At 41.8% G+C, this 26,500-nt stretch overlaps 1 protein-coding gene across 5 annotated transcripts in view; it reads right to left on the bottom strand.

Moving 5' to 3' along the window:
* The window catches only part of LOC122809699 (zinc finger CCCH domain-containing protein 13-like), a 1,891,555-nt gene that overhangs the window by 915,029 nt on the left and 950,026 nt on the right, over positions 1 to 26,500 (bottom strand). For 4 of the 5 annotated variants that reach the window (XM_044081393.1, XM_044081403.1, XM_044081409.1 and 1 more), the window contains exon 10: positions 1,449 to 1,481. The exons of the other annotated variant lie outside the window; for it this stretch is intronic. In XM_044081393.1, coding sequence (XP_043937328.1) covers positions 1,449 to 1,481 — 33 coding nt within the window. The remainder of the gene's footprint in view (positions 1 to 1,448; positions 1,482 to 26,500) is intronic. 5 annotated transcript variants of the gene reach the window in all.

The following is a 26,500-nucleotide window of genomic DNA, read 5'->3' on the forward strand; positions in this document are numbered from 1 at the left end:
TATATATATATATATATATATATACACACATACACATACACATATATATATATATATATATATATATACATATATAAACACACACTGACACACGAGTCGTGGCCAGTTTCTGCATAAATAATTTCAAGTATCATAGCAAATGCCATGAAACAGTATACTCTACGAAGATTACATCTGACATGAACTGGACTTTTTGGCAGCATGTAGTGTTGTCAGCAGCACTTGTCCAGAATGAAGAGATGATGAATATGAAAAGCAAATCAACATTGATTACCACAGATGCACATCTTGCGGATACATTTAGCATTTTCACTTCAACAGTGGTACAGACATAGAATACTTGTGCAAAAACAATCAAGTGTCAGACATCCCATTAACTGTGGTCTTGCATGTTACACATCAACAGCTTTTTAATTGGATTTTTTGACATTTGTTGTATTTTCTTTGGTAAACAGATTTGCAGTCATATTATTAAAACTAAAATATGCATTTTAACCATTACATTTGTGCTGTTGTAGCAAGGATACCATTAATAAATGTCTCAAGTTGTAAGCCTGTTCCCTGTCTGACAAGAATATATAAGCAATTCTGAAACCAGCAGTGTTTATTTTTTGTTCCATGACTGAGGTGCACCACTGGCTGCAGAGTGAATAAAAAGCAGATACATCTTTAATATGGTAATATGGCCTCCTGAGCCTCACCAGGTGCAGTAATTGGCCCCCGGAACTAGAAAGGTCAGGCACTCCTACTCAAACATTCCTTGGGGCTGTCACTCCTGAGGGTTTCAGCAGAACTGGCTCCAGAAGCTAAACATACAATTTTCCATCAACTTGTCCATGTGGCAGATGAATTAGTTATTGGACTTGCCTGGAATGTGCACTGATGCTGTCCACTGCCACTCCGTCATGGTTTCACAACATAATGGTTAAGAATAGGTTCCGCCTTGTTTGTTGACATACCAGACCATGGGAAGAGCTGGAAGCCACACGGGAACCCTGAACCTGGGTTTGCTTGAGGCTAGTTAGTGCAGGTTATCAAATAGACAGAGGATGATGAGGCACCAAAGAACCTGCAACTGCAGGAGTTCTGGGCAGATCTCAGAAGTTACTGTCACTCCCATCTCTTGCGTGGGAAAGAATCTTTTCAAGGGCCTTGAATGCCAAAGCAAGTCATAACAAGAGGATCTGATGTGACTTGACACAATAGACAAATGGATAAATCTACAAGCTGGCTATGTAACTAGTGCTAGAGATATTACGTACATTCAGTTTAATAGCAGTGATTGTTTCTCCACATGTCTGTAGTACTTGCCTATGGCTACTTCAAGACAGCAGCGTTCAGTGTCAGCCCAATCTTCAGCTTATCAAACAAACTCAAACGCACAGTGATCTAGTCAGCATTATAAATCACAAGCCAAAAACAGAGTTAAAGAATCTTAAGAAACTTACCCGCTTGTAAGATAATCTGGCCTCAGCAAACTCCTAAAACCATAAATAATTCAATTATATTAAAATCAGGAAAGCGAAAATAACAAGACAGCAACAGGTAAAGTTCAACTGACAGACACTACAAATACACATTCTTACCACATCGATCTAAGAGAAGATTACCTCCCTGACTGCGGTCATCCTTTGCACAAATAAGAAAATTGTTCTAGAAAATCCTGCACTCCAGGGTGGTAATCTTCACTGTCATGGTACTATGGGATGCCATACACCAGAAAAACATGCATACTTAACCCAAGAGACCACTAGTTCACCTCCAGGCCATTAGTGAGAACATTCCTACAAATAAAACACTTAACTGTGGAGAGTTGACATCTAATGTACAACTGCATGTACCTCCCAATCTAAAACTGAATTCTAATGGCTGTAGATGACATCAGCTTCCCACCTAGGGAGGGATAGTAGGAAGACATTCATGACCCATAAACGAGGGACTTCTCACAGATCAGCTGATACAGCAAGAATGCATCCATAACAACTAGAAATGAGAATACTGCTTGAGGGGTTTCTGACAGGATGAATCTCAAGCAGGAAAGCAGCAGGATGGAAGAAGCCAGAAAACTGTACAAGAGAAAAAAAAAACAGACACATTCTTGAAGCACAAAAATAAGCCTGACTGAATTAAGGCCAAGACAATGATGCTTGATGATGGTGTGCACCATAGACCAAGTAACCACTGCATAACAGTGGAAGCAATTCTATAGCAGGTAATGGAGCCAGATATCCCCTACAGTAATGCTTTTGTCCCCAGCATTTCACAGTAGGTGGTCAACTGCTTGATGTCAATCCACTTTGAAATAATTTTTGGCAACTTGAATAAAGTCTTGGATCCTGCATCGGTTGCGGTCTCCACTTCCATGACGTCAGGTCATCAGGGATATAAAACATGCAGCCGATGCCATTTTAATCAGTTTTTCTTGCCTCAGATGTCAGGTGCCCCCCAAATGGGGAGCAAAAATATATCAAACTAATATATAAATGCACCTTAGAAACATAACATTTACCTTCAACTAAAAGCAAATATACCACAAAGGCTTTTGAGTATAGTGAAGGAAAGAAAAGGTATAGAATGGGGGATGACGGGTGGGTAACCCAGACTGCAACAGTGAATACACTCGAACATCTACATTTATGGTAAGTGTACACAACTGCACTATGTTCTTCGTGTTTCACGGTTGCAGTCATTACATTCGGGTAAAATCCCAAAGCTATGGATGGGAGGATGGAACTAAACAGTATTAGGAGAAGCTGTAAGGCCTTGCAGGACTGCAGTGGGAAAGCCTGCCCTGGATTTAGAAAAGAGGGGTAAAAGGCGATGGTCTGTGAACGTATGAAAAGAGCAAGTAAAAGCTTCTAGAACGTCTTTGGTTGGGAACCCTCTGAGAAAAGCTGCTGAAGTAGAGGCAGCCCTGGTGGAATGGGATCTGATCCCCTTGGGCACAGGTTTACCATGGTGCAAATAGAAGAAACGAATGCAATGGCTTCTCCATTTAGAAATACTCTGCTATGATATAGCCTTCCCCTCTGATCCTGCAGCAAATGCTACCAGTAGTTGCTCAGACTTTCTTAGAGATTTTGTCCTGTTTAAGTAGAATCTTCGCTGTCTATGTACATCCAATGAATGCAAAATCCGCTCCCCCTTGTTCTGCAGATTTGGGGAAAAAGTTGGCAGGTGAATGGTCTGGTTAAGAGCCACACTGGATACCACCTTAGGCATAAAAGAAGGATTTATCCTGAGGGCCACCCTGTCCGGGTAAAATATAATTAAAGGCTCCATTGCCATGAGAGCCTGTAGAGCTCTGAAACCCTTCTAGCTGAAGTGACTGCCAAAAGAAAAGCTGCCTTTCAAGATAGAAATTTTATATCCGCAGTAGCTGCTGGTTCAAAAGGAGGCAGGTTGAGTTTTTCCAGCACAAAACTTGAGGTCCCATGCAGGCGTTGGTGCTCTCCTGGGGGGCCTTAAATTTTTGGCCCCTCTGAGATACTGTTTTAGCAGTGGATGAGAAAAGAGAGGCGGCTCTGTTGTAATGAGCCGAGCTGGCAGAGGCATGGATTTTTATTGAAGAAAAAGATAGGCCCTTGTCAAGTATCTCAGTTAAGTATTGTAAAATCTTAGGAATATTGGGCTTTGCTGTGTCTATTCCTTGTGCTTGGTTCCAAGCACAGAATCTCTTTCATTTATCAGCATAAGATTTTGTAGTACTAGGCCATCTGGCTTCTTAAATGACATCCATCACAGGTTTACTGAGAGATGTGGTTTGAATAATTAGTTGATTAGCCATGCTGCAAGATTCATAGTTTGGAGTGGAGTGTGCAGAATTTATAGTTCTGCTGAGACAGTAGATGAGGTAAATGCAAAAGACAAGAACAACTGGAATCCAAAAACGTACCACGGAGCCCTTGTACCAGCAACAACAAGTAGGTAGTCTTAACGAATTTATTTATCACAACGTTTTAAGACAAAGGTGCAGCTTCCTCAGAGAAACAAATTAACAATGAGGTAAAGTGCACGCCTTTTATACAAAGCAAAAGGGAAATGACAACATGATAAGGTGAAACTCATTGTAGTAATTGGTAAACAAGTAGAAGCCTTCACAAGAACAACTTGTTCCTCAGAGAAAATGCAAACATTAATTCATATTAGTAATAAGCATTTCAAAGTGTGGAATGTTACCAAAGAAATAAACATAAAATTTAAAATGACATATTTAAAATTCTTAAAATATGTGAAAGAAATCATAACATTAAAGTAAAAATTCAACATAAAAAGTCATTCAAATAGCAACTCATAAAAAAAGTAAGTATAATATGCAGTAATGGATTAAATCTTAGTAAAAAAGTAATGGTAATCCATTATAAGTATGAACCATAATGAGCAACTGTGTACCTTAAAGATATTATTGTATAAACAACAATAATAACTAAAATCTAGGCAATATTTAACATGAGAGGTGCTACAACAAAGGCACGTCACATGAAGTCAGAAACAAAAAATTTTGTATGTTTTAAAAAGTCTTTATGTATGCATAAGAAAGTAAGGAATATCTACAAAGGGGGGTACTACCTTAAATAGCTCCTCAATTTGAGTACTGCTGAGATGTTACAGTTTTCATTTAAACCCGGGTAGCAAAATGCGTCTTAAACGCAGTTGCCCAGTCCAGTTCACGACTTCTAAGAGTAGAGTTATTGGTTGTAGCACCTCATGTTAAATATTGCCTAGATTTTGATTATTATTGTTGTTTATACAATAATGGATTACCATTACTTTTTACTAAGATTTAATCCATTACTGCATATTATACTTACTTTTTATGAGTTGCTATTTGAATGACTTTTTTATGTTGAATTTTAATGTTATGATTTACATATTTTAAGAATTTTAAATATGTCATTTTAAATTTTATGTTTATTTCTTTTAATATGAATTAATGTTTGCATTTTGAGGAACAAGTTGTTCTTGTGAAGTACTTGTTTACCATGAGTTTCACCTATCATGTTGTCATTCCTCATTGTTAATTTGTTTTCTGAGGAAGCTGGGATTACAGTAGATGAGGTGTTTGAGGCAAGTACCGCGGAGAAAGGTGTGACATTCCTAAGAAGCGGGTATCAGTGTTGGCGAGGCCAGTCCGGAACAATTAGAATCATTTTTGGTTTTTCCTGTCTGACTTTTAGTAAGACCTTGGAGAGTAGAAGCAGAGGGGGAAAGGCATAGACTGATAGGTTTTTCCAGCTGAAGGATGGAGCGCCCACTTCCCATGCTTTTTTGTGATTAATTCTTGTGCAGGATTTGTCCAACTGATACATCTATTTGCCTCTCCTTAAAACTATGTCTGGGCTTCCCCACTTCTGTGTTAACAAGCAGAAGATTTGTGGATCCAGTTTCCATTTGTGCGGGTCAATAATATTTCTGCTTGGGTAGTCTGCCAGAGTATTTTGCTTTCCTGGCTGGAATTGAGTTTGAAGATGTATTTGGTAAGTCAAGGCTGTGTTCCACAAGGCCATGGCTAGTCTGCAAAGGGGGTAGGAATGAGTACCACCCTGCTTATGTACCACATAATTGTGGTGTTGTCCGTCTTTATCAGTAGTTGTCCTGGATGAAGTAAGTCCTTGAAGGCTGTTAGAGCATTCTGAACAGCTAGCATTTCTTTCTGGTTGATATGCAGATGCATTTGGTTTGGGCTCCATTTGCCCTGAATGCATCTTCCTGCCAGCTGGGCTCCCCAAGCATAGCCGGATGCGTCTGTCGTTAGGGTTTGGGTGGTAGGGGTAGAGTGAATGACAGTCCCTTGTTTTGGTAACATGCCTCTGCCCACCAAAGAAACTCCTGTTGTAGGCAGGGAATGAGAGGAATCATTGTTTCCAGGCTGTAACAATGCTGACGCCATAAACTTTTTAGGTACAACTGAGGTTTCCTCACATGCAGTCTCGCATATGGAATTAGTAGAATATAAGATGCCATGAACCCCAAAACCTGCAGAATTTATCTTGCAAATAACTGGGTTTTTGTTACCATTTGTTTGGAGTATGTTGTCAATTGCATTTGCTTGTCTGACATGAGGTAAGCCATCTGGGCAGTTGTATTCAAGCTTGCACCCAGGAATTTAATTATTTGAGAGGGTACCAGTTGTGATTTCTTTTCGTTTATGGTGTATCCTAGGCATGCTAAAAGCAGTTTTACAAACGCAAGATGTTGAAGAAGTGTCCCTGTCCTCTGCTGAATGAGACAATCATCCAGATAACGATACATTTGAATGTTTCTTTGTCTGCAGAATGCAATTACTGGTGCCAAGCACTTTGTAAAGACCCTGGGTGCGGTAGATAAGCCAAAGGGCAGTGCAGAGTATTGGTAATGCAAAAAACCTGCTTTGAAGCGGAGGTATCTTCTGCAAGATGCAGGTATGCCTCTTAAGTCTAATTACTAACCAAGCATTCTTGCCTAGCATAGGCAGTAGCTGTTATAAAGTCAGCATTTTGAATTTTGGAATGTCCAGGAACGTGTTCAGAATCAACAAGTCCAGTATTGGACACCATGAACTGTCTTTTACAGGTACCATGAAAAGTCTTGAATAAAATCCTTGTCCTTTTTCCTTTTCTGGTACTGGTTGAATAGCCCCCATATCCATGAGGAACATGACTTGTTTCTGGGCCTCTGCCCACTGGTTTTGTGGCAGATCCGGCCATCCGTTTGGAATTGGCAAAAGTATGGAAATTAAATCTGTACCCCTGGAGTACTATGTTTAATACCCACTTGTCCTAGGTAATTAACTGCCAATTTTGAGCATGAAGTGCTAGTTTGATAAGTGCTTGGAGATGGTAGAGGGAAGTCATTGAGACTGCTTACTGTAGGGTTGTGCTTTGTTACCTCCAGATTTGGAGGTGGAGGCACCCCATTGCTTTGACCTGTAAGATCTCTGTGATTGATATCTAGAGCCTTTTGAGCACCTGGGTTTGGCCTGAGTGGCTCTGTTGGACACAGGAAAGGACAAATTTTTAGTAGGCCAGTTCCTACTGAACATGGGTGGCTGCACTTGCAAGAAATCTTTTACAGTTTGCATAGATTTAGCTTTGTCTTCCATTTTCTTTAAAACTTCTTCTGCCTTATTACCAAACAAAGTATCATGCTGCAAAGGGGCTTCCAGTAATTTAGCTTTAACATGATCAGGCAGATTTTGCTCCTTGAGCCAGGCATGCCTTCTTACAGATCCAGTAACGGTGGCCCTACAAGAGGCCTCCAAAAAATCAAAACCACATTGCTAAGTATGCTTTCCAACCTATTCTGCTGAATGCAATAAATCCTGTAACTATTTTCCACACAACCAGAAATCAACATAATTTTCTGCTTCAGTAAGCCCATAACATGTTGTTGAAATTTAAGCATATGAAACTGGAGTTTAAAGACCTGACTGCCAAGGATGCAACCTTCTTACCCCCATCTATCCAGCGCCCTGGAATCTCTATCAGAAGGGGTAGGATTTTGGGACCCTGAGAAATAGACTCAGGATCAGCAGCAGGATTTTTGAAAAGAAATTTGTGGGAGTCAGGATCCCTGTAATATCTGTCTGGCCAGAGGCAGGGAATCAGGAGCCATGCTTCATTCTGAGAACACATCAACAATGTCTAATACAGGAGGTATTGCCAAAGGCCTATGCTGAGGTAGAAGAAAATCCCTAAGCCTCTTTTTGGATTCAGAGAAGTCCTGACTCTCCCAGTGAAAATGTTCCCTTAAAGTATGCAAAGTCTCTCCAAAAGAATAATCCTCAGAAGGAGATGCAGATGGGATGGACTCCTCTGCATCAGTGTCCTCATAAGGTGGAACAGAAAATTCCTGATCAGAAGAGGAATCAGAAGAAATGGAAACCTGATCTGAAGAATCATAATCAGTGCCTTGCCTAGGCCTCTTAGCGGGGGGTGGTGTGGGGAAACCCTGATCAAGGTAATTAAATCCTCAGCCATTTTTGATCATTTGTTTTTTTAGGCATAGGGGCCTGAGCACGTGGCTAATGCGTCGGTTTTTTAGACATAGAAGTTGATTTTGACCTCGTTTTTGCTGATGGCGTCGGTTTAATATAAAAATGTTGAGGCCTGAAAACACCCTCAGACGCTGGTGCCTGCTCAGTGGCTCTGGACCCATCGGGTTCAATACTGCGAATCTGCGTGGCATACCGGAGGTATCAGAAAGCCAGAGTACTGGTGAACCGGTGACTGGCTTAGGAGAAGCTTCGTCATTGGTTTTGGACCTCGACGGCCTGTTTCTGTCTTTTTCCTTACGTTTTTTGTGAACTCCGGTAGTCGGATTGCTAACCAACGACATTTCAGGGTAGTTGAATCTTGAACCAAAATATTTAGAAGCAAAAATATACTGACACTTAATAGTACGTTGGTTAAATTTAGCACAAAACCGACAGCAAGGCACGTTGTGATCAGGGCCTAGGCAAGGAATACAGTACAAATGAAAATCCTTATGAGGTATTTGCTTCCCACAAGTAATGCAATTATTAACTTTTACTGACATCGGTAAGGAGCAAGAAAAAGTTTCCCCAACGGGGTACTTGGCTTTAGTTTGAAGACTTCGGTTCTGAAACTTGAAAATGAAAATTTCAGGAGTTGGCCGACCGGCACTTGCGAACTGCTTCTGCTCCGGGCACCGAGCGGCAATAAAGACGGATTAAAATGGAGTCGGCTGCATGTTTTATACCCCTGGTGACCTGGCGTCATGGAAGAGGAGACAGCAACCGACGCAGGACCCAAGACTTTGTTATTCATGCCGACTGAAGGCAACCTGCCAGTAGATTACTCAAATGTAATGACTGCAACAGTGAAACACGAAGAACATCCATGACATGGCCTGTGAAAGGGAGAGTTTGCCCTGAATGCCAGTCTTATAGGATCACTCAAAAGGCTACTCAAGGATCTAGACTGACAGGCCTCGGGTTCCAGTCAATTAACCAGATTCTGGAAAATTTCAGCATCTCTGAGTGCATCACTTAAAGGAGAAGTGGGGCCTTGCTCATCACCATGATGAATAGCTGTTGCAGGCTTCTGTCTTCAATGGCTCAGAACGAGCTTGGCACATGTGGAGATTAAGAGGCTTGTCTGACATCACCTTACTTTGCAAGCAGTGCTATGACTGAAACAAACCTTCAAATGTCTATCAGTAAGCCATGGGCATGTCACTACATCACCAATGAGGTGGCCCTATCAATGCTTAAAGAGCTATAAATAGACACCATTTGTTGGCTTAACATCATGTCAAAAATTTCTAACCTTTGTATCAATGACTGGCAAGGGACACTTGCAGCATTTTTCATACCGTGCTTCTCCTTGAGGCAGTACAGGCAATGAAGGTAAGGTCCTTGTTTCTTTATCCGATACTCTCATAGACATTCCTTTACAAAGCATGTGACCACAGCAACTTCACAGATAATAGCAAGGACCATGACCTAAGCAGTGTGAGATGAAAAAAGAAATGGCATGTTTTTTAAATCTTTAAGGAATAATTTAACCTCTGGTCTAGTCATAAGTGGAGGATTAACAGAAAGATGTCTGACAAGTGGGCTTTGATGGAAGAGTAAACCAGACCTGTATACATGAGCTCACAAAGATATTTCAGTACGGAAGGTACTATGATTTTTGTTGGGGTGCTGTCCATCCATGTAGCACAAAGAAAAATCTCTTCCATCTGGCTATGTAGGATTCTCAAGTGGTGGGTTTCTGGCTTTTTGGAGAACCTAAACTATGTCCTAAAAAAGTTGTGCCTGTAAGGAATTAGAACCATATCATCCACAGGGTTAGGTTTAGGCATGAAAGCTTGGTGTGTAGTAGTGTCCCTTTCTGCTGTGTAATGAGATCCACCAGTAGTGGCAGTTTGTACTAGTTGCCCTTGGTTAGATGAAAAAGGAACCAAGTACTGTCTTCGCCAAAAGGGGATCACTAGCAAGTGTTTTGCATTTTCTTTCTGGGCCTTTAAAAGAACCTCTGGGATGAGAGGCATTGGAAGGAAAGCATATCATCACCTCCCTGCCTACTAAAAGGTGAAAGCATCTGTCCTTCAGGCTTAGGGGCAAGGGCTCTTGGTGTAAAAGATGGAGAGCTATTTGCTGGTGTCTGATGAAAACAGGTCTATTTGGTGAATGTGGAAGTATGTCCAGGAAAACCTGTCTGTTGAGGGTCCACACATGAGGATCCTCTAAAGTTCTGCTTAATCCATTTGCCAGTACACTGCCCTGTGATGGGACGCATATGCCTACTAACATGTTTTTCTGTGTTAGTGTCCCAGGCATTCTGTACCTATCTGCCAAGTTAGTAAGACCTGGTTGCTTCTTGCCTGTGTACCACAACTGTTTGTAAACACTTATAGGGGACCTGGTCTCCACATATGGGAAAAGACGAAGAGTTTGGTTTTGGTGCCTTATCTCCTTCATGCTGATGTGTCTGAAGCATCTGTGTACATTACCTGAACTAGGACGAGGGGGGGGGGGGGGGTTGGGTGTGTGTGAAGGGAAGTCCTGGGTTGAGTTTCGTAAGATAGAAGAATACATATATTTACATAGAGGAAAAAATAGTGGCAGCTTAACACAACACGCTCACTGCCTCCACTCTCAGCAAACTATTTCAGTTGTCACCAGGCAAAGGAAAAAAATTCCAAATACTAATGAAGATCCAAACTTCTTTTAATAAAACAAGTTTAGCGCTTTCACTTGCAAGAGGCAAGCTTCATCAGAACATCAAATAATTAAATTCAGCAGATTATATACTAAAAAAGGTGCCAAAAAACTGGCTAATTACTAATAATTACATTGTTAACAAGTTTTTTAAAAAATTATTAAAAAAAACATCATGATGCATGTTCATTAGTAGAATATGAATAACTGTGACATATAAAAAATATAGACAATACTAATCAATGAATAGTAATGCTCTTAATAAAATACAATATATCAATATAATCAATACAGAAATAAATTCAATTCATTAAAAGTAATGGTTTGATTGAAATGTAATCATTTATACCAGGGACTGTGGTGGCATCAGTGTATACTTGCCACCATAATTCTCGATATAGTAGGTGGTTCTTAATATTACCACCTCTAAGGTTACTTTTAACTAATTCCAAAATCCCAAACTTGAAATTATGTTCACTACCATATTTAGATATGTGTTTAAACAGGGCATTTTTCGTATCCTTCTTCCTTATAGAGTACAAGTGGGAATAAATTTTGTCTAAGCTGTGTCTCAGTTTTTCCAATATAGAAAAACTGACATGCCATACATATTGCTATATATACTAACATTGTAGACCTACAGTTTCCCTTTGTTAGATGTAGCCTAGTGTAGCAAATGTTAAGGCACACAATATTAGGCTCAAAAATGTAAGAACATTGATGGCATGTTCCACATTTAGATGTACTAATTCCACAATGGGTAGATGGTACTTGTTTCCTTTCCATAATATGTTTCAAATTTTTACCCATTTTGTATACAAACTGTGGGTTGGACCCTACCTTATCAGAAATGTCCTGTGCTGCTGTCAAGATACACCAATTATTGCTCACAATATTTTTAATCATCCGACTGAATGGACCATATTCAATAATAAGAGAATTACAATAGGTTCGCTTGCAGTTCAATATGGTTATGTCAGTAGTGTCTGTGTTGTTCAAAACAGTGTAAATAGTACCCTCATTTTCAGCCCCATCTGCTGTTAAATTGTCCGCTGCCCCCAACAATGGTGGGTATTTGTGCTCCCATTGTCCCAAGACATATGTTGTGATGTCATTCAGCATTCCCTTGTCATAGCCCCTTTCAGTAAATAATTCAGTTATAACATTCAGTTCTTTAATCGTGTCCGTATGTTTGGAAGTCATTCTCATAGCCCTTATGCATTGACCTTTAAATATGTTCCTTTTTAGTTTATAAGGATGGCAGCTGTTGAAATCTAAATAGGAATTTGAAAAAGTCTCCTTCCTATAGATAACAGATTTAAAACCATTGATATCCTTAGAAACTAAGGTGTCTAAATATGGTACACCTATGTTGTTGTATGATGAGGTAAAATTCAAAAAATCACTACTAGAGTTTAAAGTATGAATGAAACTCTCAAATGTATTGGTGTCACCCTTCCAAAGAATGTAAATATCGTCTAGGAACCGAGAATAATACACTACTTTTTCAAAGTAGGGGCTGTTAAAAATATAACTTTCTTCCCAGTCCAACATGACTAGGTTTGCAAAGATTGGTGCGCATGCAGCGCCCATAGCCACACCGCTGGTCTGTCGGAATATTTCTCCTTCATAATATATAAAGTTATATTCTAAAACAATACTCATTAAATCCACCAGCAAGGAAATTTTATCCCAGCTGAAACTTGTATGTTTCCTTAGACTCCTGGAAAATGCCTCCAGTCCTGCCTCAATTGGTATACAGCTAAATAAATCGATAACATCAACTGAACTGAATGTTAAATTGTCCTCAGCTGTGTGGATGGGAAATTTACGCAAAAACTCCCATGAGTCTTTGACCATGTGACTAATCTGGTCATACACAAATTTTACAGTGGTGTCGATGAAGACACCAATGGGGAAAGTCTTGGCCTTACTGCCGGAGATGATAGGTCTGATCCTTATGAACTTTGGGTATACCCACAATGGTGGTTAAAGTGGGAAACTCAACCTTCATATACTCATATTGTTCTTCAGTAATCCTTTGTTCTACCCTATAATCCTCTAAAAAACATATCAATTCTATTGTATGAGATGTTTAATTCATTCAATGATGATAAAGTATAGTTACCACATGAATGAAGAATGTCATGAATCTTTGAACTATACAACATAGAATCGTAGATCACAATACCGCCTCCTTTGTCAGGCTTCATTAACCTGTAACTACGGTCCATGCATAGGTCATTGAGTACACTAGCTTCCTCCTTAGTCAGATTAGAAATACATTTAACAAAATTATTTCTGCTTTTGTTATTAAATTTGTATATTTCTTTAATAACCTTATTTTCAAATGCAGAAATGACAACATTATTATTGGGTATAAACTGACTTTTCTTTCTCAAAGTTATATCTTTGACCTGTTCGTTGTTAGCAGTCTTGTCAAACATGATAGACAGATTTAATTTTCTAATATATTTCTTGAAGTCCAAAATAGTATCAACTACTCGAAAAGAAGGGGTGGGTACAAATTTAAGTCCTTTCGAAAACAAACTAAAATGGGCAGTACTAAGACTGATGTTGCTGTAGTTGTAAATCTTGAAATTGTTACATTCACTAATAACATTATCAGTGACAATAATATCTGCGTAGAAGTTGACAATGCTAATTTTTACAATAAACAGGATTTTTTTCCCCACCCCAGGAAGGGTTATCAAAGGACATGGAAAAAAGGGGGCAAATGGAGGGAAAAATACTAAGTGACACAGATTCCATTACCAGTACTGACACTTGTTTAACATCTACACCAGATATTATTGTCACTGATAATGTTATTAGTGAATGTAACAATTTCAAGATTTACAACTACAGCAACATCAGTCTTAGCACTGCCCATTTTAGTTTGTTTTCGAAAGGACTTAAATTTGTACCCACCCCTTCTTTTCAAGTAGTTGATACTATTTTGGACTTCAAGAAATATATTAGAAAATTAAATCTGTCTATCATGTTTGACAAGACTGCTAACAACGAACAGGTCAAAGATATAACTTTGAGAAAGAAAAGTCAGTTTATACCCAATAATAATGTTGTCATTTCTGCATTTGAAAATAAGGTTAATAAAGAATATACAAATTTAATAACAAAGGCAGAAATAATTTTGTTAAATGTATTTCTAATCTGACTAAGGAGGAAGCTAGTATACTCAATGACCTATGCATGGACCGTAGTTACAGGTTAATGAAGCCTGACAAAGGAGGCGGTATTGTGATCTACGATTCTATGTTGTATAGTTCAAAGATTCATGACATTCTTCATTCATCTGGTAACTATACTTTATCATCATTGAATGAATTAAACATCTCATACAATAGAATTGATATGTTTTTAGAGGATTATAGGTTAGAACAAAGGATTACTGAAGAACAATATGAGTATATGAAGGTTGAGTTTCCCACTTTAGCCACCATTGTGGGTATACCCAAAGTTCATAAGGATCACCTTAACCCTCCTTTTAGACCTATCATCTCCGGCAGTAAGGCCAAGACTTTCCCCATTGGTGTCTTCTTGACAGCAGCACAGGACATTTCTGATAAGGTAGGGTCCAACCCACAGTTTGTATACAAAATGGGTAAAAATTTGAAACATATTATGGAAAGGAAACAAGTACCATCTACCCATTGTGGAATTAGTACATCTAAATGTGGAACATGCCATCAATGTTCTTACATTTTTGAGCCTAATATTGTGTGCCTTAACAACATTTGCCACACTAGGCTACATCTAATAAAGGGAAACTGTAGGTCTACAATGTTAGTATATATAGCAATATGTATGGCATGTCAGTGTTTCTATATTGGAAAAACTGAGAGACAGCTTAGACAAAGAATTTATTCCCACTTGTACTCTAAGGAAGAAGGATACGAAAAATGCCCTGTTTAAACACATATCTAAATATGGTAGTGAACATAATTTCAAGTTTGGGATTTTGGAATTAGTTAAAAGTAACCCTAGAGGTGGTAATATTAAGAACCACCTACTATATCGAGAATTATGGTGGCAAGTATACACTGATGCCACCACAGTCCCTGGTATAAATGATTACATTTCAATCAAACCATTACTTTTAATGAATTGAATTTATTTCTGTATTGATTATATTGATATATTGTATTTTATTAAGAGCATTACTATTCATTGATTAGTATTGTCTATATTTTTTATATGTCACAGTTATTCATATTCTACTAATGAACATGCATCATGATGTTTTTTTAAATAATTTTTTAAAAAACTTGTTAATGTAATTATTAGTAATTAGCCAGTTTTTTGGCGCCTTTTTTAGTATATAAACTGCTGAATTTAATTATTTGATGTTCTGATGAAGCTTGCCTCTTGCAAGTGAAAGCGCTAAACTTGTTTTATTAAAAGAAGTTTGGATCTTCATTAGTATTTGGAATTTTTTTCCTTTGCCTGGTGACAACTGAAATAGTTTGCTGAGAGTGGAGGCAGTGAGCGTGTTGTGTTAAGCTGCCACTATTTTTTCCACTTTGTTATCCACAGCTCGCATTTGTTCTATATTTACATAGATGAATTACTGTGGCTAGAAAATGAGTGTGCTGGGACCAAAATGTTTTCCAGTACCACTGGATTTTCCTCATATGAAGTATGGCAAGAGGAAGCACTGGGACAGATGCGATGAATCCCAGGGCACTTAAAATCTTACTGACTGAGCATTGGCTAAGGGAAGCAGAGTTATAAAGGTAATCTATAATGCTCTGCACTTTTTCCGGAGGCAAATAGACCTGCATCCTTTTTGTGTCCAGTCTACACTCAGAAAAACTAGGTCCCAAGATGGCTGCAGGGAGAACTTCTGGGAGCAGATTGTGAACCCCAACTAAGAGGAAAGGTTGAGGGAGAAATGAAGGTGTCGCTCAAGTATCTGTGGCGAAGAAGCTTGGATGAATAGGTCATCCAATTAAGAAAAATCTGGATCCCCTGGCTTTGACAGAAAGCAATCACTGGTGCCAGCCAGACACTGAGAAAATTCTTGGGGCTGTGGAAAGCCCAAATGTCAAAGTGGTAAACTGAAAGTGAGATGATCTAGTACAAAACCCAAGTAATCTCCTGCATGAGGGATTAACTGGAATGTGGATTTTGGCATATTTTAGATCTAGAGATACCAGGAAGGCCTGAAGCAGAATGAACAATAGCAGTGTGTGCAGGGACAGCATTTTGAAACCTAGCACTCTTAGAAAACTACTTAGTAAAGAGAGATCCAGTATGGGTCACCACTGCCCTTCTTTCCTTGGATCTATGAAGAGTCTGGCGTAAAAGCCCTTTTGTACTGGTTCTACTGTGCCTTGTGCCTGTAATTCCCGTAAGGTGGATGGAAGATGATGACTCTGGTTGTATGCAGGGGAAGGCACATCACTTAGAGGGGAGATTTTCATTAAAGACATGGTGTAGCCATTTTTTTTAAATAGAAAGCACCCATTGGTCTGTGGTAATCTTTTTCCAGGTGGACACTGCCTTAATCAGCATTTTTTGACAGAAGAAAGGCTTGTGGGGGGGGGGGGGGGACTTTGTAAACAGTCAGAGGTTTGTCTCCAAAGGTAGAACTTCCAGAAGAGGAATCTCTGAGCGGTTTCTCTGGGAATCTCTTTCTGGGGGCATTCCTGCATTTCTGCTTGGTTCTAGGATCTCTTCTGACAAAACAGGTGGGTTTAGTTGGATAATTCCTCCGATACTTGGGTACTGAGGTTAACAAAAGCTGTCTGCGGTCCTTTATGGTTTTTCCCTATTCTTGGAGGGTATTGCAAAGACTGGCTGCTTGATGGCCGAACAGGAGTTAATTGTCTAAAGGAGAATCTATGGTTTTCACTTTAAAGTCTTTGCGTATGGACTGATTGTACAACCATGCGCACCCGCGGATAACAGATCCAGCAGCAGCTGCTTTGGACGTGGCCTCTACAGCAACACAAAGTTGTGTAAAATCTTACCATAACCATAGATGTCCTTCTCTTCCATGTTGCAGTATTCTACATGTGGGTTTGCCCTTCATCCTTTCATGTATGTCCAGCCAGTATTCCAAAGTTTTTCAATCCCTCAGAGTGCATCGGGTGTCTGATGTGGCAGCAGGAACGTTGGTCATAAGTGACATCCATACGCACCAGCCCTCAGAACAGAAAGCCCCAGTCAGAGCCAGTCCTAGGAGGGCATAGCCCATCCAGTGCCATCCAGAGAAGCAAGTGCAACCGAATAGTAGGGAAAGGAGGGTGGGAAGGAATACTGCAACATGGAAGAGAGGGACATCTATGATTTTACACAACTTTTCTATGTCCTATTTCAATGTTGCAGTGCTCTACATGCGGGTTCTAGGAATCTGTGAAGGACAGCCCTGGCAAACTCCTCCCTAGCCCTAAAGATATGGTACAGCTTGTAGTGTTTGGTGAAAGTGTGCACTGAGGACCAAGTGGCAGCTTCCAGTATTGTGCTGGTGTCTAGCCCCTTAAAGAAGGCTCTAGAAGAGGCCATAGCTCTAGTGGAGTGGGCTTTAATATTGCCCTGCAAGGGTTTTCCATGTTATGTGTAACAAAAGGAGATGGCCCTGGAAATCCAGGCCGAAATGGTCTGTTTGGTCAGTGCTTTCCCAGGGCTCTGGGGTGGAAGCAGACAAACAGTTGGTCAGACTTTCTAATGGACTTGTTTTTAAGGAAGTAAAACCTAAACTGTCTGTGAACATTTAGTGACTGGAGTGCTCTCTCTGTTCCCCTGTGGGTTAGGAAAAAGGTGGGTAGGTGAATGGCATGGTTTAAGGATAGGTCGTTGACCACCTTGGGCATGAAGGAAGGGTTAGTTCTGAGAGTAACCCTGTCAAGGTGGAAAACTAAGAATGGTGGGTTAACCATCAGGGATTGCAGTTCTGAGACCAGACCCTCCTAGCTGAGGTCAAACCAAGAGAATAGTTTTCCATGTGCAAAGCTTTAGGGGTGCTTTGTCTGCTGGCTCAAACGGAGCTAGGGTGAGGTTCACCAGGACATAATTAAGATCCCAGGGAGGAGAGGAGACTGTTTCCTGGGGGGGGGGGGGGTCTTAGGGAAAGTACCCCTTTGAGGAGAGTTTAAAAGGTAGTCTGGATACATGGGGTGGATACAAAGTAAGGCGGGCAGAAATGTGCTTTTATGGAGGTGTAGGCCAAACCTGTCTGCAGTATTTCACACAGGTCAGACAGGATTAGAGGGATGTCGCTTGTCAAAGGGTCAAACTGTCTTTTGTGACACCATATGGAAAACTTTTTACACCTAGGTAAGATTTCCTTGTGTTGGGTTTCCTGGCCTCCTGCAGGACACTGAGCACCATCCTCATTGTACAAGTGTCTGAAGGGGATCATAAACCTATCAGCCACAGGGTGAGATGTAGGGACTGCCACTTTGGATGTATCCGAGTTCCCTTGTGCTGTATCATTAGGTCCACTGAGGGTGGCAACTTGTGGTGATTGCCCTTGGATAAATGGAGAAGGGGGAACTAGTGCTGTCTTGGCCAGCAGGGAGTCACCAGCAAGATTTTCGGTTTGTCCTACTGTATTTTCAGCAGCACGTTTTGAATCAGAGGAAAAGGGCAGGCAGAAGCATACAGAAATTTCCCCTTCCAAGGGATTGAGAAGGCATCTGTTGCCAGTGCCTTGGGATCTGGTGTCCTGGTGCAAAAGCCAGGTAATTGCCTGTTGGTGGAGTAGGCAAACAGGTCTGTTTAAGATGTACCACACCTGTGGACTAGATTCAGGAAGACACCGCTGAGAAGTATCCAATCGTGGTCGTTTGTGATGGTTCTGCTGAGAAAGTCCGCCTGGACGTTGTGGAAGGAGTGGATGTAAACTGCCTGCAAGGTAATTCCCTGTGAGGAGGCTAGCTCCCATACAAGAAAAGCTAGTCTGCAAAGTAGGTAGGACTTCGTCCCTCCCTGTTTGTTGAGATACCACAAGACAGTAGTATTTGTCTGTAAAAATCTTTAGTGGCCCTGGATGGAGTTAAGACAGGAATGCTTGCAGAGCTATGAGGGTAGGCCTCCTGTTTCTGACACTGATGTGCTCTAGTGAGTGTGAGACTGGTCGCAAACGCTGTACATGTCTTTGCCCCAATGTGGCTCCCCAGCCCAGATCTGCAGCATCTGTATGCATGATCTGTGTGGGTGGCTGGAGAGGCCATCCTGGGTTGTTGGCCAATTGCACCAGCCACCATTGAATTTCTGGTTTAAAACAAGCTGGGGAGGGGAGGACCCTGAATTCCAGGGGGAGAGAGTTTTGGGCCCAGACCGACCGAAGGTACCACTGTAGCTTCCTCATGCGCAGTCTTGCTAGGGGGAGCATGGGATTGGTGGCTGGCATGAAACCTAGGAGTCTCAAATACTGTCTGGCTGTCTGTTCCGATGACTGGAGGGTGCAGCACAGGTGGTGTGTCAGGGAAACTATCTTGTCTGGTGGTAGGAGGGTCTTCATGATGTCTGTGCAGATCCTGCACTCCAGAAAGACAATGTTCTGAGTGGGCGCCTGGTGCACTTTCTGGTAATTTATCTGAAATTCTAGAGACTGCAACGGGATCAGAAGAAACTGCGTATGAAGAGTTAAGGTCTTCTGATTGTCTGCTCGATTTAGCAGGTCGTTCAAGTAGGGGGAAAATTTGGATTCCCTGTGTTCTGCAGTAGGCGACGACTGGAGCCAGGCATTTTGTGAAGACCGTGGATGCAGTGGACAGCCCAAAGGGCAAGGCAGAAAACTGAAAGTGGGATGAGCCCACAAAACCTCAGGTATTTCCTGAATGTGGGCTTTATTGGGATGTGCAAATAAGCATTCCTTATATCTAGGGCTGCCAAGAACCCTTGAGGCAGGAGCAGGGGGAAGAAGGTGTGGGAGAGTGAGCATACTGAAAGTGTGGACCTTTAGGAAAGGGTCGAGAAGCGAGACATCTAGTATAGGTCTCCACGGTCCTTCCTTCCTTGGTACCAGAAAAAGTCTCGAGTAAACACTTCTTCCTTTTCCTAACAGAGGCACTAGTTCTATAGTGCCTTGGGTCAGTGGGGATTGTAATACAGGCTGCACCAGGAGGAGCTGACCGGTGGGTGGCTGAGGAATGTCTTTTCAAATGGCAGGGGAGATCCAGGACATGAAGTAGCCATTGAGTGATGGAAAGGACCCATTTTTCTGAGGTGATGTGGGACCACACAGGAAGACAGTGAGAGACAGGCAAGACAGAGGTAGGGGGTGGGGGTAAAACTGGCAGGTAGTCAAGACACTACCTGCCTTGTCTTGAAAGGGAGGCCTCTGGCTGGGGGCTGGAGTAGCTCTAGCCAGAGCGGGCTGTTTTCCAGGTAGTCTTCTGGTCCTAGTGGGGGGGACCACAGGTCGAGACCGTTTTCTTATGAATGGAGTCTTGGCAAGGTAGTTCCTGTGGAACTTAGGAATGGGTGAGACTAGCAGGTGTTTTAGGTCCTGCATTTCCTTGCCTTTTTGTTGTAAAGACTTGAGGTCAGCTACCTCAGAGCCAAATAGGGCGGAGTGATCTAAGACGGCATCAGTAAGTTTAGCCCTGAAATCATCAGGGAGGGGCTGAAGGTGCAGACAAGCATATCTCCTTAAGGCAGAAGCTGATGCAACTGACCTAGCTGAGGTAAGAGGGAGGACAGAGAGGCTATGGCTGCACAATCTGGGATGTCAGCCAAGTCCCTGGAGGCTTTTTCCAGCAGGGCTAATGTGAGTTTGGTAGTTGGTGGCCCTGAAGGCCAAAGTGGCAGAAGTGTAAATCTTCTTGCCCAAATGCTCCACTGTCATGCTGTCCTTGTCAGCTGGGAGAATAGCAATAGTGGGTAAGAGTTTGGTAGCCCTATCAGTGGAGATGGAGATGGTGGCAGGGTCAGCTGGAGGGCACTTTATCAGAAACTTCTCTGTTTCTGGAACTTTGTACAGTCTATTAGCCCTGCGTGGAGCTGGAGGCTGTGAGTCAGGGTTTAGGGATGCCGCAGAAAAGGCATCCAGAAAGGCCGGCAGAATAGGAGGCACAGCTGAAGGGCTGGGAGTGTCCATCTGTATGAGGTCATAGAACCTTTTCTGTACTTCAGTCATGACAGTGGATCCCCACTTGAAGTGTTCTTTCATTTTACTAATCGTATCCCCGAAAGTTAAATCCTCTGCTGGGGAGTCGGGGTCAATGAACTCTTCTTCAGGGGAGCCATAGCCCAGTGGATAGGAGAACTGAGAAGTGTATGAGAGAGTCTCCTCTGAGGAAGTGTCTGAATGTTCCCATTCCTCTCTCCTGGTAGTGTCCTCGGTCAGAGGCCTAGGGCTCAGGAGTGGAGGAAGTCAGGCATAGGGCCATAAAAGCATTGAAGAGACTCTGGCTGAAGGCTCGTCAGTTGGACGTGCTTACAGGCGTAGAAAGATGTTTCGTCTTTTGTTTTTTCTTTAGAGGCCTAGCTGGTGTCCGGGTAGGAGAAGGCCTCAAGTCAGAGGGGAGGACAGGATTGGAGGAATCCGATGGGCCACTTAGAAATTTCGTCATCTAGACCAGATGCTGGTAGTGCGAATATGGACGTGTTGTCCACTCGAGATTGTGTGGTTTCCTTGTAGGAAAGCACCATCTTTTATGCCGGAAGACGATGCCTCTCTGTCAGGCCAATGTCAGCCACAGACCAAGGTACAGTCACTAGAGGCGCAGCGGAAGAGATGGGCCGTGTGGAATGGGCCTCTTCTTCTGCGGTTCTACTGGGGCATCAAAAGTGCCTTCCATCCCTAATGCAAGCTGCTTTAAGCACTGCTTCTCAAGATAAAGGTTTAGAACCTGCAATTGGCAGTAAAGGGCCTTAGGGATTAATGTTTGACAGACAGGGCAGGACTTGTGGTTTGTTCTTTGCCCAGACCAAAAAAAGCACTGATCGTGAGTGTCCTTGGGGAGAATCTGTTGGCCACACTTACACTTGCCCCTTACGGATGACATGAACAGACTATAATTAAAATAAAGGACTGAAAGGTTCCCCAATGGGGTACTTATCTGATTTTTTCAAAACAGATTTCCGTGGGTAGCAGGAAAACCTGGTGTATGACTGGCAGCTGAAAAGTTCTGGGGGCTGGTGCGTACAGATGTCACTATTATGGCCCACATTCCTGCTGCCACATCAGAAGCCTGACACATTCTTGAGGGACTGAAAAACCTTGGAATACTGGCCGGACGTACGTGAAAGGATGAAGGGTAAACAGACATGTAAGAACACTGCACTATTGGAATAGAAGGACATCTACATTTATTGCAAAGTCTGGCTACTTGTGTTGTCTGATTAAGGGCATTTGCTGTTTAGAATCAGTCCCACATTAATCCACCACTACCTTGTTTATGAAACTAAGTAAGGATATCAAATGCTTGGTCATATGGGTTAGGTAATCAACAGCCCTGAATGCCAAAGAGGAGGAGCTCTAACTTTTTATTCCACCTATCCCAGCCCTGTTAACTTTGTCTGAAGGGAGAGCATTATCTTTAGGAGAGAGTTTAGAAAGTTAGTCAAAAGAAACACTGCACATGGGTCTGACACTGGATTTTTGAACAAGAACTTGACATGGGGGATTTCATAAAATCGTCTGGCCTTATAAAATCGGTCCGGCCTTTTGGGGGCAAGGGGCTGGGAATATAGGGTATTAGAAGTGGACTGAAATGAAACTAAGAATGCCACAAGGACAGGAGGGGCAGAGGTGCTCACTTCTAAGAGGTAGTATGTTTTCTGGACCGCTTACCTGCCTAGACTCCCATACAGGTTCACAGGTGTTTACTAAACTAACGACTACAAGGGCCTTCGTAAGACTGGCCATGCATCCCAAATCTCTGACAAGTGGAAGCAGGGATTTGTGAGGTAAAACATTTACAAGCAGGGGTCTGGGAGATGAACCATTTACAGGCTGCTTGTATTCATTACAGAGACAAGTGACCAACCAGGGATGAATGTCCTGTTGAGATACATACCTCTCTCTAGCAGGTTCTATTTATATCTCAGACAAGGTTTAAGTTTTTAGAATCGGTAATTCTGGTGACGTTTGTTTTGCAGATATACAGGAGGCCCATCAGAGTTGGTTCTGACAATGTCTTGTATGCTAAGCATAGATCTTCCCCCCTCCCCAAAAGCCTGTAGGATACAGAATATAGGGATATGACCTTGAGACAGTCTGCACATGACATTATCTTACTCCCTATCTTCTTTTAGTGAGGAAGCGCTGTGGACTTTCCAATTGTTTGATGTACCCGTTTGGTAAACACCTAAGGAGATATTGTACTCAGTGCTATGTCTGATGAATGCTGCATGCAGTGGGACAATAGCTTTCTTAGACCTAGATGCCATCACATGTCTACAGTAGTGAGAATGATTTCATCACTACTGTAGACATGTGATGGTCAAAAGGATACATTACTGTGTCCCCAAGTCACTAAGCACTGGGTTAGCTCTTAGGGGTTTGTTGTCAATAGGTTAGCCACCAGGGGTGGATGACTTCCCAAAGGATACTATTACACATTTATCGGCATTTAGTTTTAGTCCATGCTCTAGCAACAGTTGTTTGTGTCAGCCCTTCCTGGATAAATCTGCTTTATTATGTTTAATGTTCTCTCCAAAAGAAGCTTCTTCCACATGAGTCAGTAGAAAGGGAAACTTCATCATCAGATGGAACTTGCCAAAAAGAATGGATTAGGGAGGAATAGGCCAATGACTGATTTGAGTCAGAACCCTCTTTCTTCAGAGGAAGATGACTCCACAGTAACAGTTTGAGAAGTGGAGGGGGGGTGAAGAAAAAGAGAAGCTTCAAGGCCAAAACGGCCTTCTGCAAAACCTTAACAAACATACATCCTTCCCTTCTCCCTAAGGGGAGAAGGAGTTGGGGACGTTACACGTTTACTTTTGGTGCTTCTTTTTTGGTGTGACAGTTGTCGGAACCAACAATGATGGTTCATATCTATGACGTACATAAGTTTACATGGGAACTCTTCCCTAACTAGTATCTGGATGATTCTCTGTGGGCTCTCCAAGATAATTTGCAGCTTGGCTTTTTCTGTGGATTACTAAGTTGTAAGACAGTACAGATGTGTGAAATCTTACTGTGAAGGCTGCCAGCCCAGCTAGTTAGAATTTTGTAAATAATCCTATGTCATTTGTAAATACTAATATGATCCACAGGCTTACCTTACAAATGTAAGAGAACTATAGGTTACGATTAAACTATATGTTATGTGCTGAGCTTCAAAAAAGTAACCACAGTGTACTCTGCTGGAGAAGAGCAAAAATGTATATGGACTATATTCCTGTGCAAATGTATGTTTTCACAGCAGAAGTTGGGACATACAGAGTTAACTTGCAAACTCTGAGGAAAATAAGTAAAGTGTTTTACATGTGTTTTTACCAGAACTAGAAGACAAAATGTCTGCAGCTAGAAATTCTTTCTATTGTCTTAAGGCAAAAATTATTAGGTTTAAAATGTAAAATTGTTAAATTGTTTTACGACTTCCAGTTTCAGGCAAGCTTCTAAGAGGGGAGTATTTTTCACATAGACATGTTAAATTTTGTTGGTATCTGTTTAGCCTGGGAACTAGATGCAAGTGTCAAATAGTGATGTCATCTAGCTAACCCAGCAGTAATGTGTATTATTAATTTAAGAACCATCTCAGAGAGAAAAGGTAGTGCATTTTGTATCTTGTCTTGGATCTGAAAACATTCCACTCACCAGCACTTGTCTTGCTCTCTAAGTTAGCTATTTAGGTACAGTGATTTCTTAGAGACAGAAATACAGTAAGATTAGTCTAGCTGTTTTCTATTTATGAGACTGTCCTACAATGCTGTTTTAAAATATTTCCTGTGATCCTGAACTGTGTTGAGTTAATGAGTACAATCTTGTGCTTTTATTATTAAATACATTTAAACTTTTTAATTGTGGCTGGTTTTGTATAAAGATATTTAAGCTCTTAAGAGTACTTACATACGTATCTGATGATACTGTACAAGCCACTCCAATAGCCTTCACGTCTTAGTCACACTTACCATTTCGATAACAGTAACACTGCACAGTAGAATTGCTCACACTTTGGGAAGGGCCTTAAGTATCTGATAAGTAGTGGTTGGTGGCAGTGATTACTACCCTTTAGTCTGGGCAGAAGTGGGGATAGCTAGTGAACCTGTGCCAGCCTTCCCCAGGAGTGTATGCGTGTTTACATACAAAACAAATCTCAGTGTGTGTGTGCGCGCGTGTGTGTGTGTGCGTCAGCTACATGGGCAGGGACATGAAGCAGCGGTGGGACAGAGAGGTACTGGTGATTTTGGCTTGACCACTCGGTTGAGATCTGAGCCCTATAGCTGTGCCAGTGGGGAGTCTTATTGGGGATCTAGATAGAGAGAGAGAGAGAGCAAGAAAAAACAGCTCCAGACTGACTATGATCTCTGTGTGCTCTTAAGGGAAATTGTACTTCACTGTGTGTGTACTTGTCATCCTCTCAATGTGCACGTCCCTCACTGGTGTTAGTGGTGAGGATTGAGGCTTCTCGATTACTGGGCCAGGGCAGGGGTGTTACACTTACCATAACAGTAAATGTTCTCTTTACTGTTACAGTACTCTTCACAGAAGGGATCTCCTGCCAAAGACAGCCCAATGTCCGGCCAGTATACCAAAGCCTTTAGGTCTAATGGGCAAGGTGTCCACCTTCCACATCAGAGGACTTGGTCATCTAGAACAGAGGAAGTTGTCTGTTCAGAGGAGAGACAAAGATCTACCTGAGGAATATCCCACTAATGGACTATGTATAGAAACATCGCTGTGAAGCATCATTTTGGGAGCCTGTGTCCTGGACCTGCTCAGATGGTCTGCTACTAGATTGTGCTCTGAAGAAATAAAAAATGCCTGAAGAGTCACTTAAAACTTGACAGCTAGATCTCATGCCTGAAGACCTAATCTACAAAGGAGATAAAAACCTTGTAAACCCCCTTTCCCCAGCTTGCTTGTGTACTACATCACAGTGGTGTTGTCTGGAAAGACCTTGAGGGGGCAGACAGGGAAAAGGGAATGAAAAAAGTACAGTTGTGTACCCTTACCATAAATGTAGATGTTCGAGTGAATTCACTGATGCAGTCATCACACTTGGGTTATCTACCTGCAGGTAGCCCTCAGTCAGCACAAATACCAGATTCTTGGGATTTCTGCGTCAGTTGCTGTCACCTCTTCCATGAAGTCAGGTTGTCAGGGGTATAAAACATGCAGCCGCTGCCATTACATCAGTTTTTCTTGCCCCAGATGTCAGGAGACCCCAAAATAGGAAGCAATTGCATGGTGTGGAACACCTCCAGTAAAAAGGAAATACCATACCCTAAGATATGGCCAAAAAGAGTAACGGTAGAATGCATAGAGAAGCCAGGGGGCTGGAAGGAGGGTTAACCAGGACTGCAACAGTGAATACACTCGAACATCTACATTTATGGTAAGTGCAACACAACTGTACTGTTCTTCATGTTTCACTGTTGTAGTCATCACACTTGGGTAGAATCCCAAACCTGAGGAGGGGTGGAGGCAGTCAAGAAGTGTTCGGGCTGGCTTGCAGGCCTTGTAAGACTGCTGTGGCAAATCCAGCTCTAGATTTAGAAAAGACAGGTAAGTGGCAATGCTTGGTGAAGGTGTGTACAGAACTCCAGGTTGCAGCTTCAGGATGTTCCTGGTAGGGACTCCCCCTGAGAAATACTGTAGAAGTTGAGGTAGTCCTAGTGGAATGAGTTTTGATACCCTGTGGGATAGGTTTTCCATGGTGTTTGTAGCAGAAATGGATGCAGTGTGCT

The sequence above is a fragment of the Protopterus annectens genome, chromosome 1.part1, assembly GCF_019279795.1.
Source record: "Protopterus annectens isolate FY-2018-M chromosome 1.part1, PAN1.0, whole genome shotgun sequence".
Taxonomy (NCBI): Eukaryota; Metazoa; Chordata; order Ceratodontiformes; family Protopteridae; genus Protopterus; species Protopterus annectens.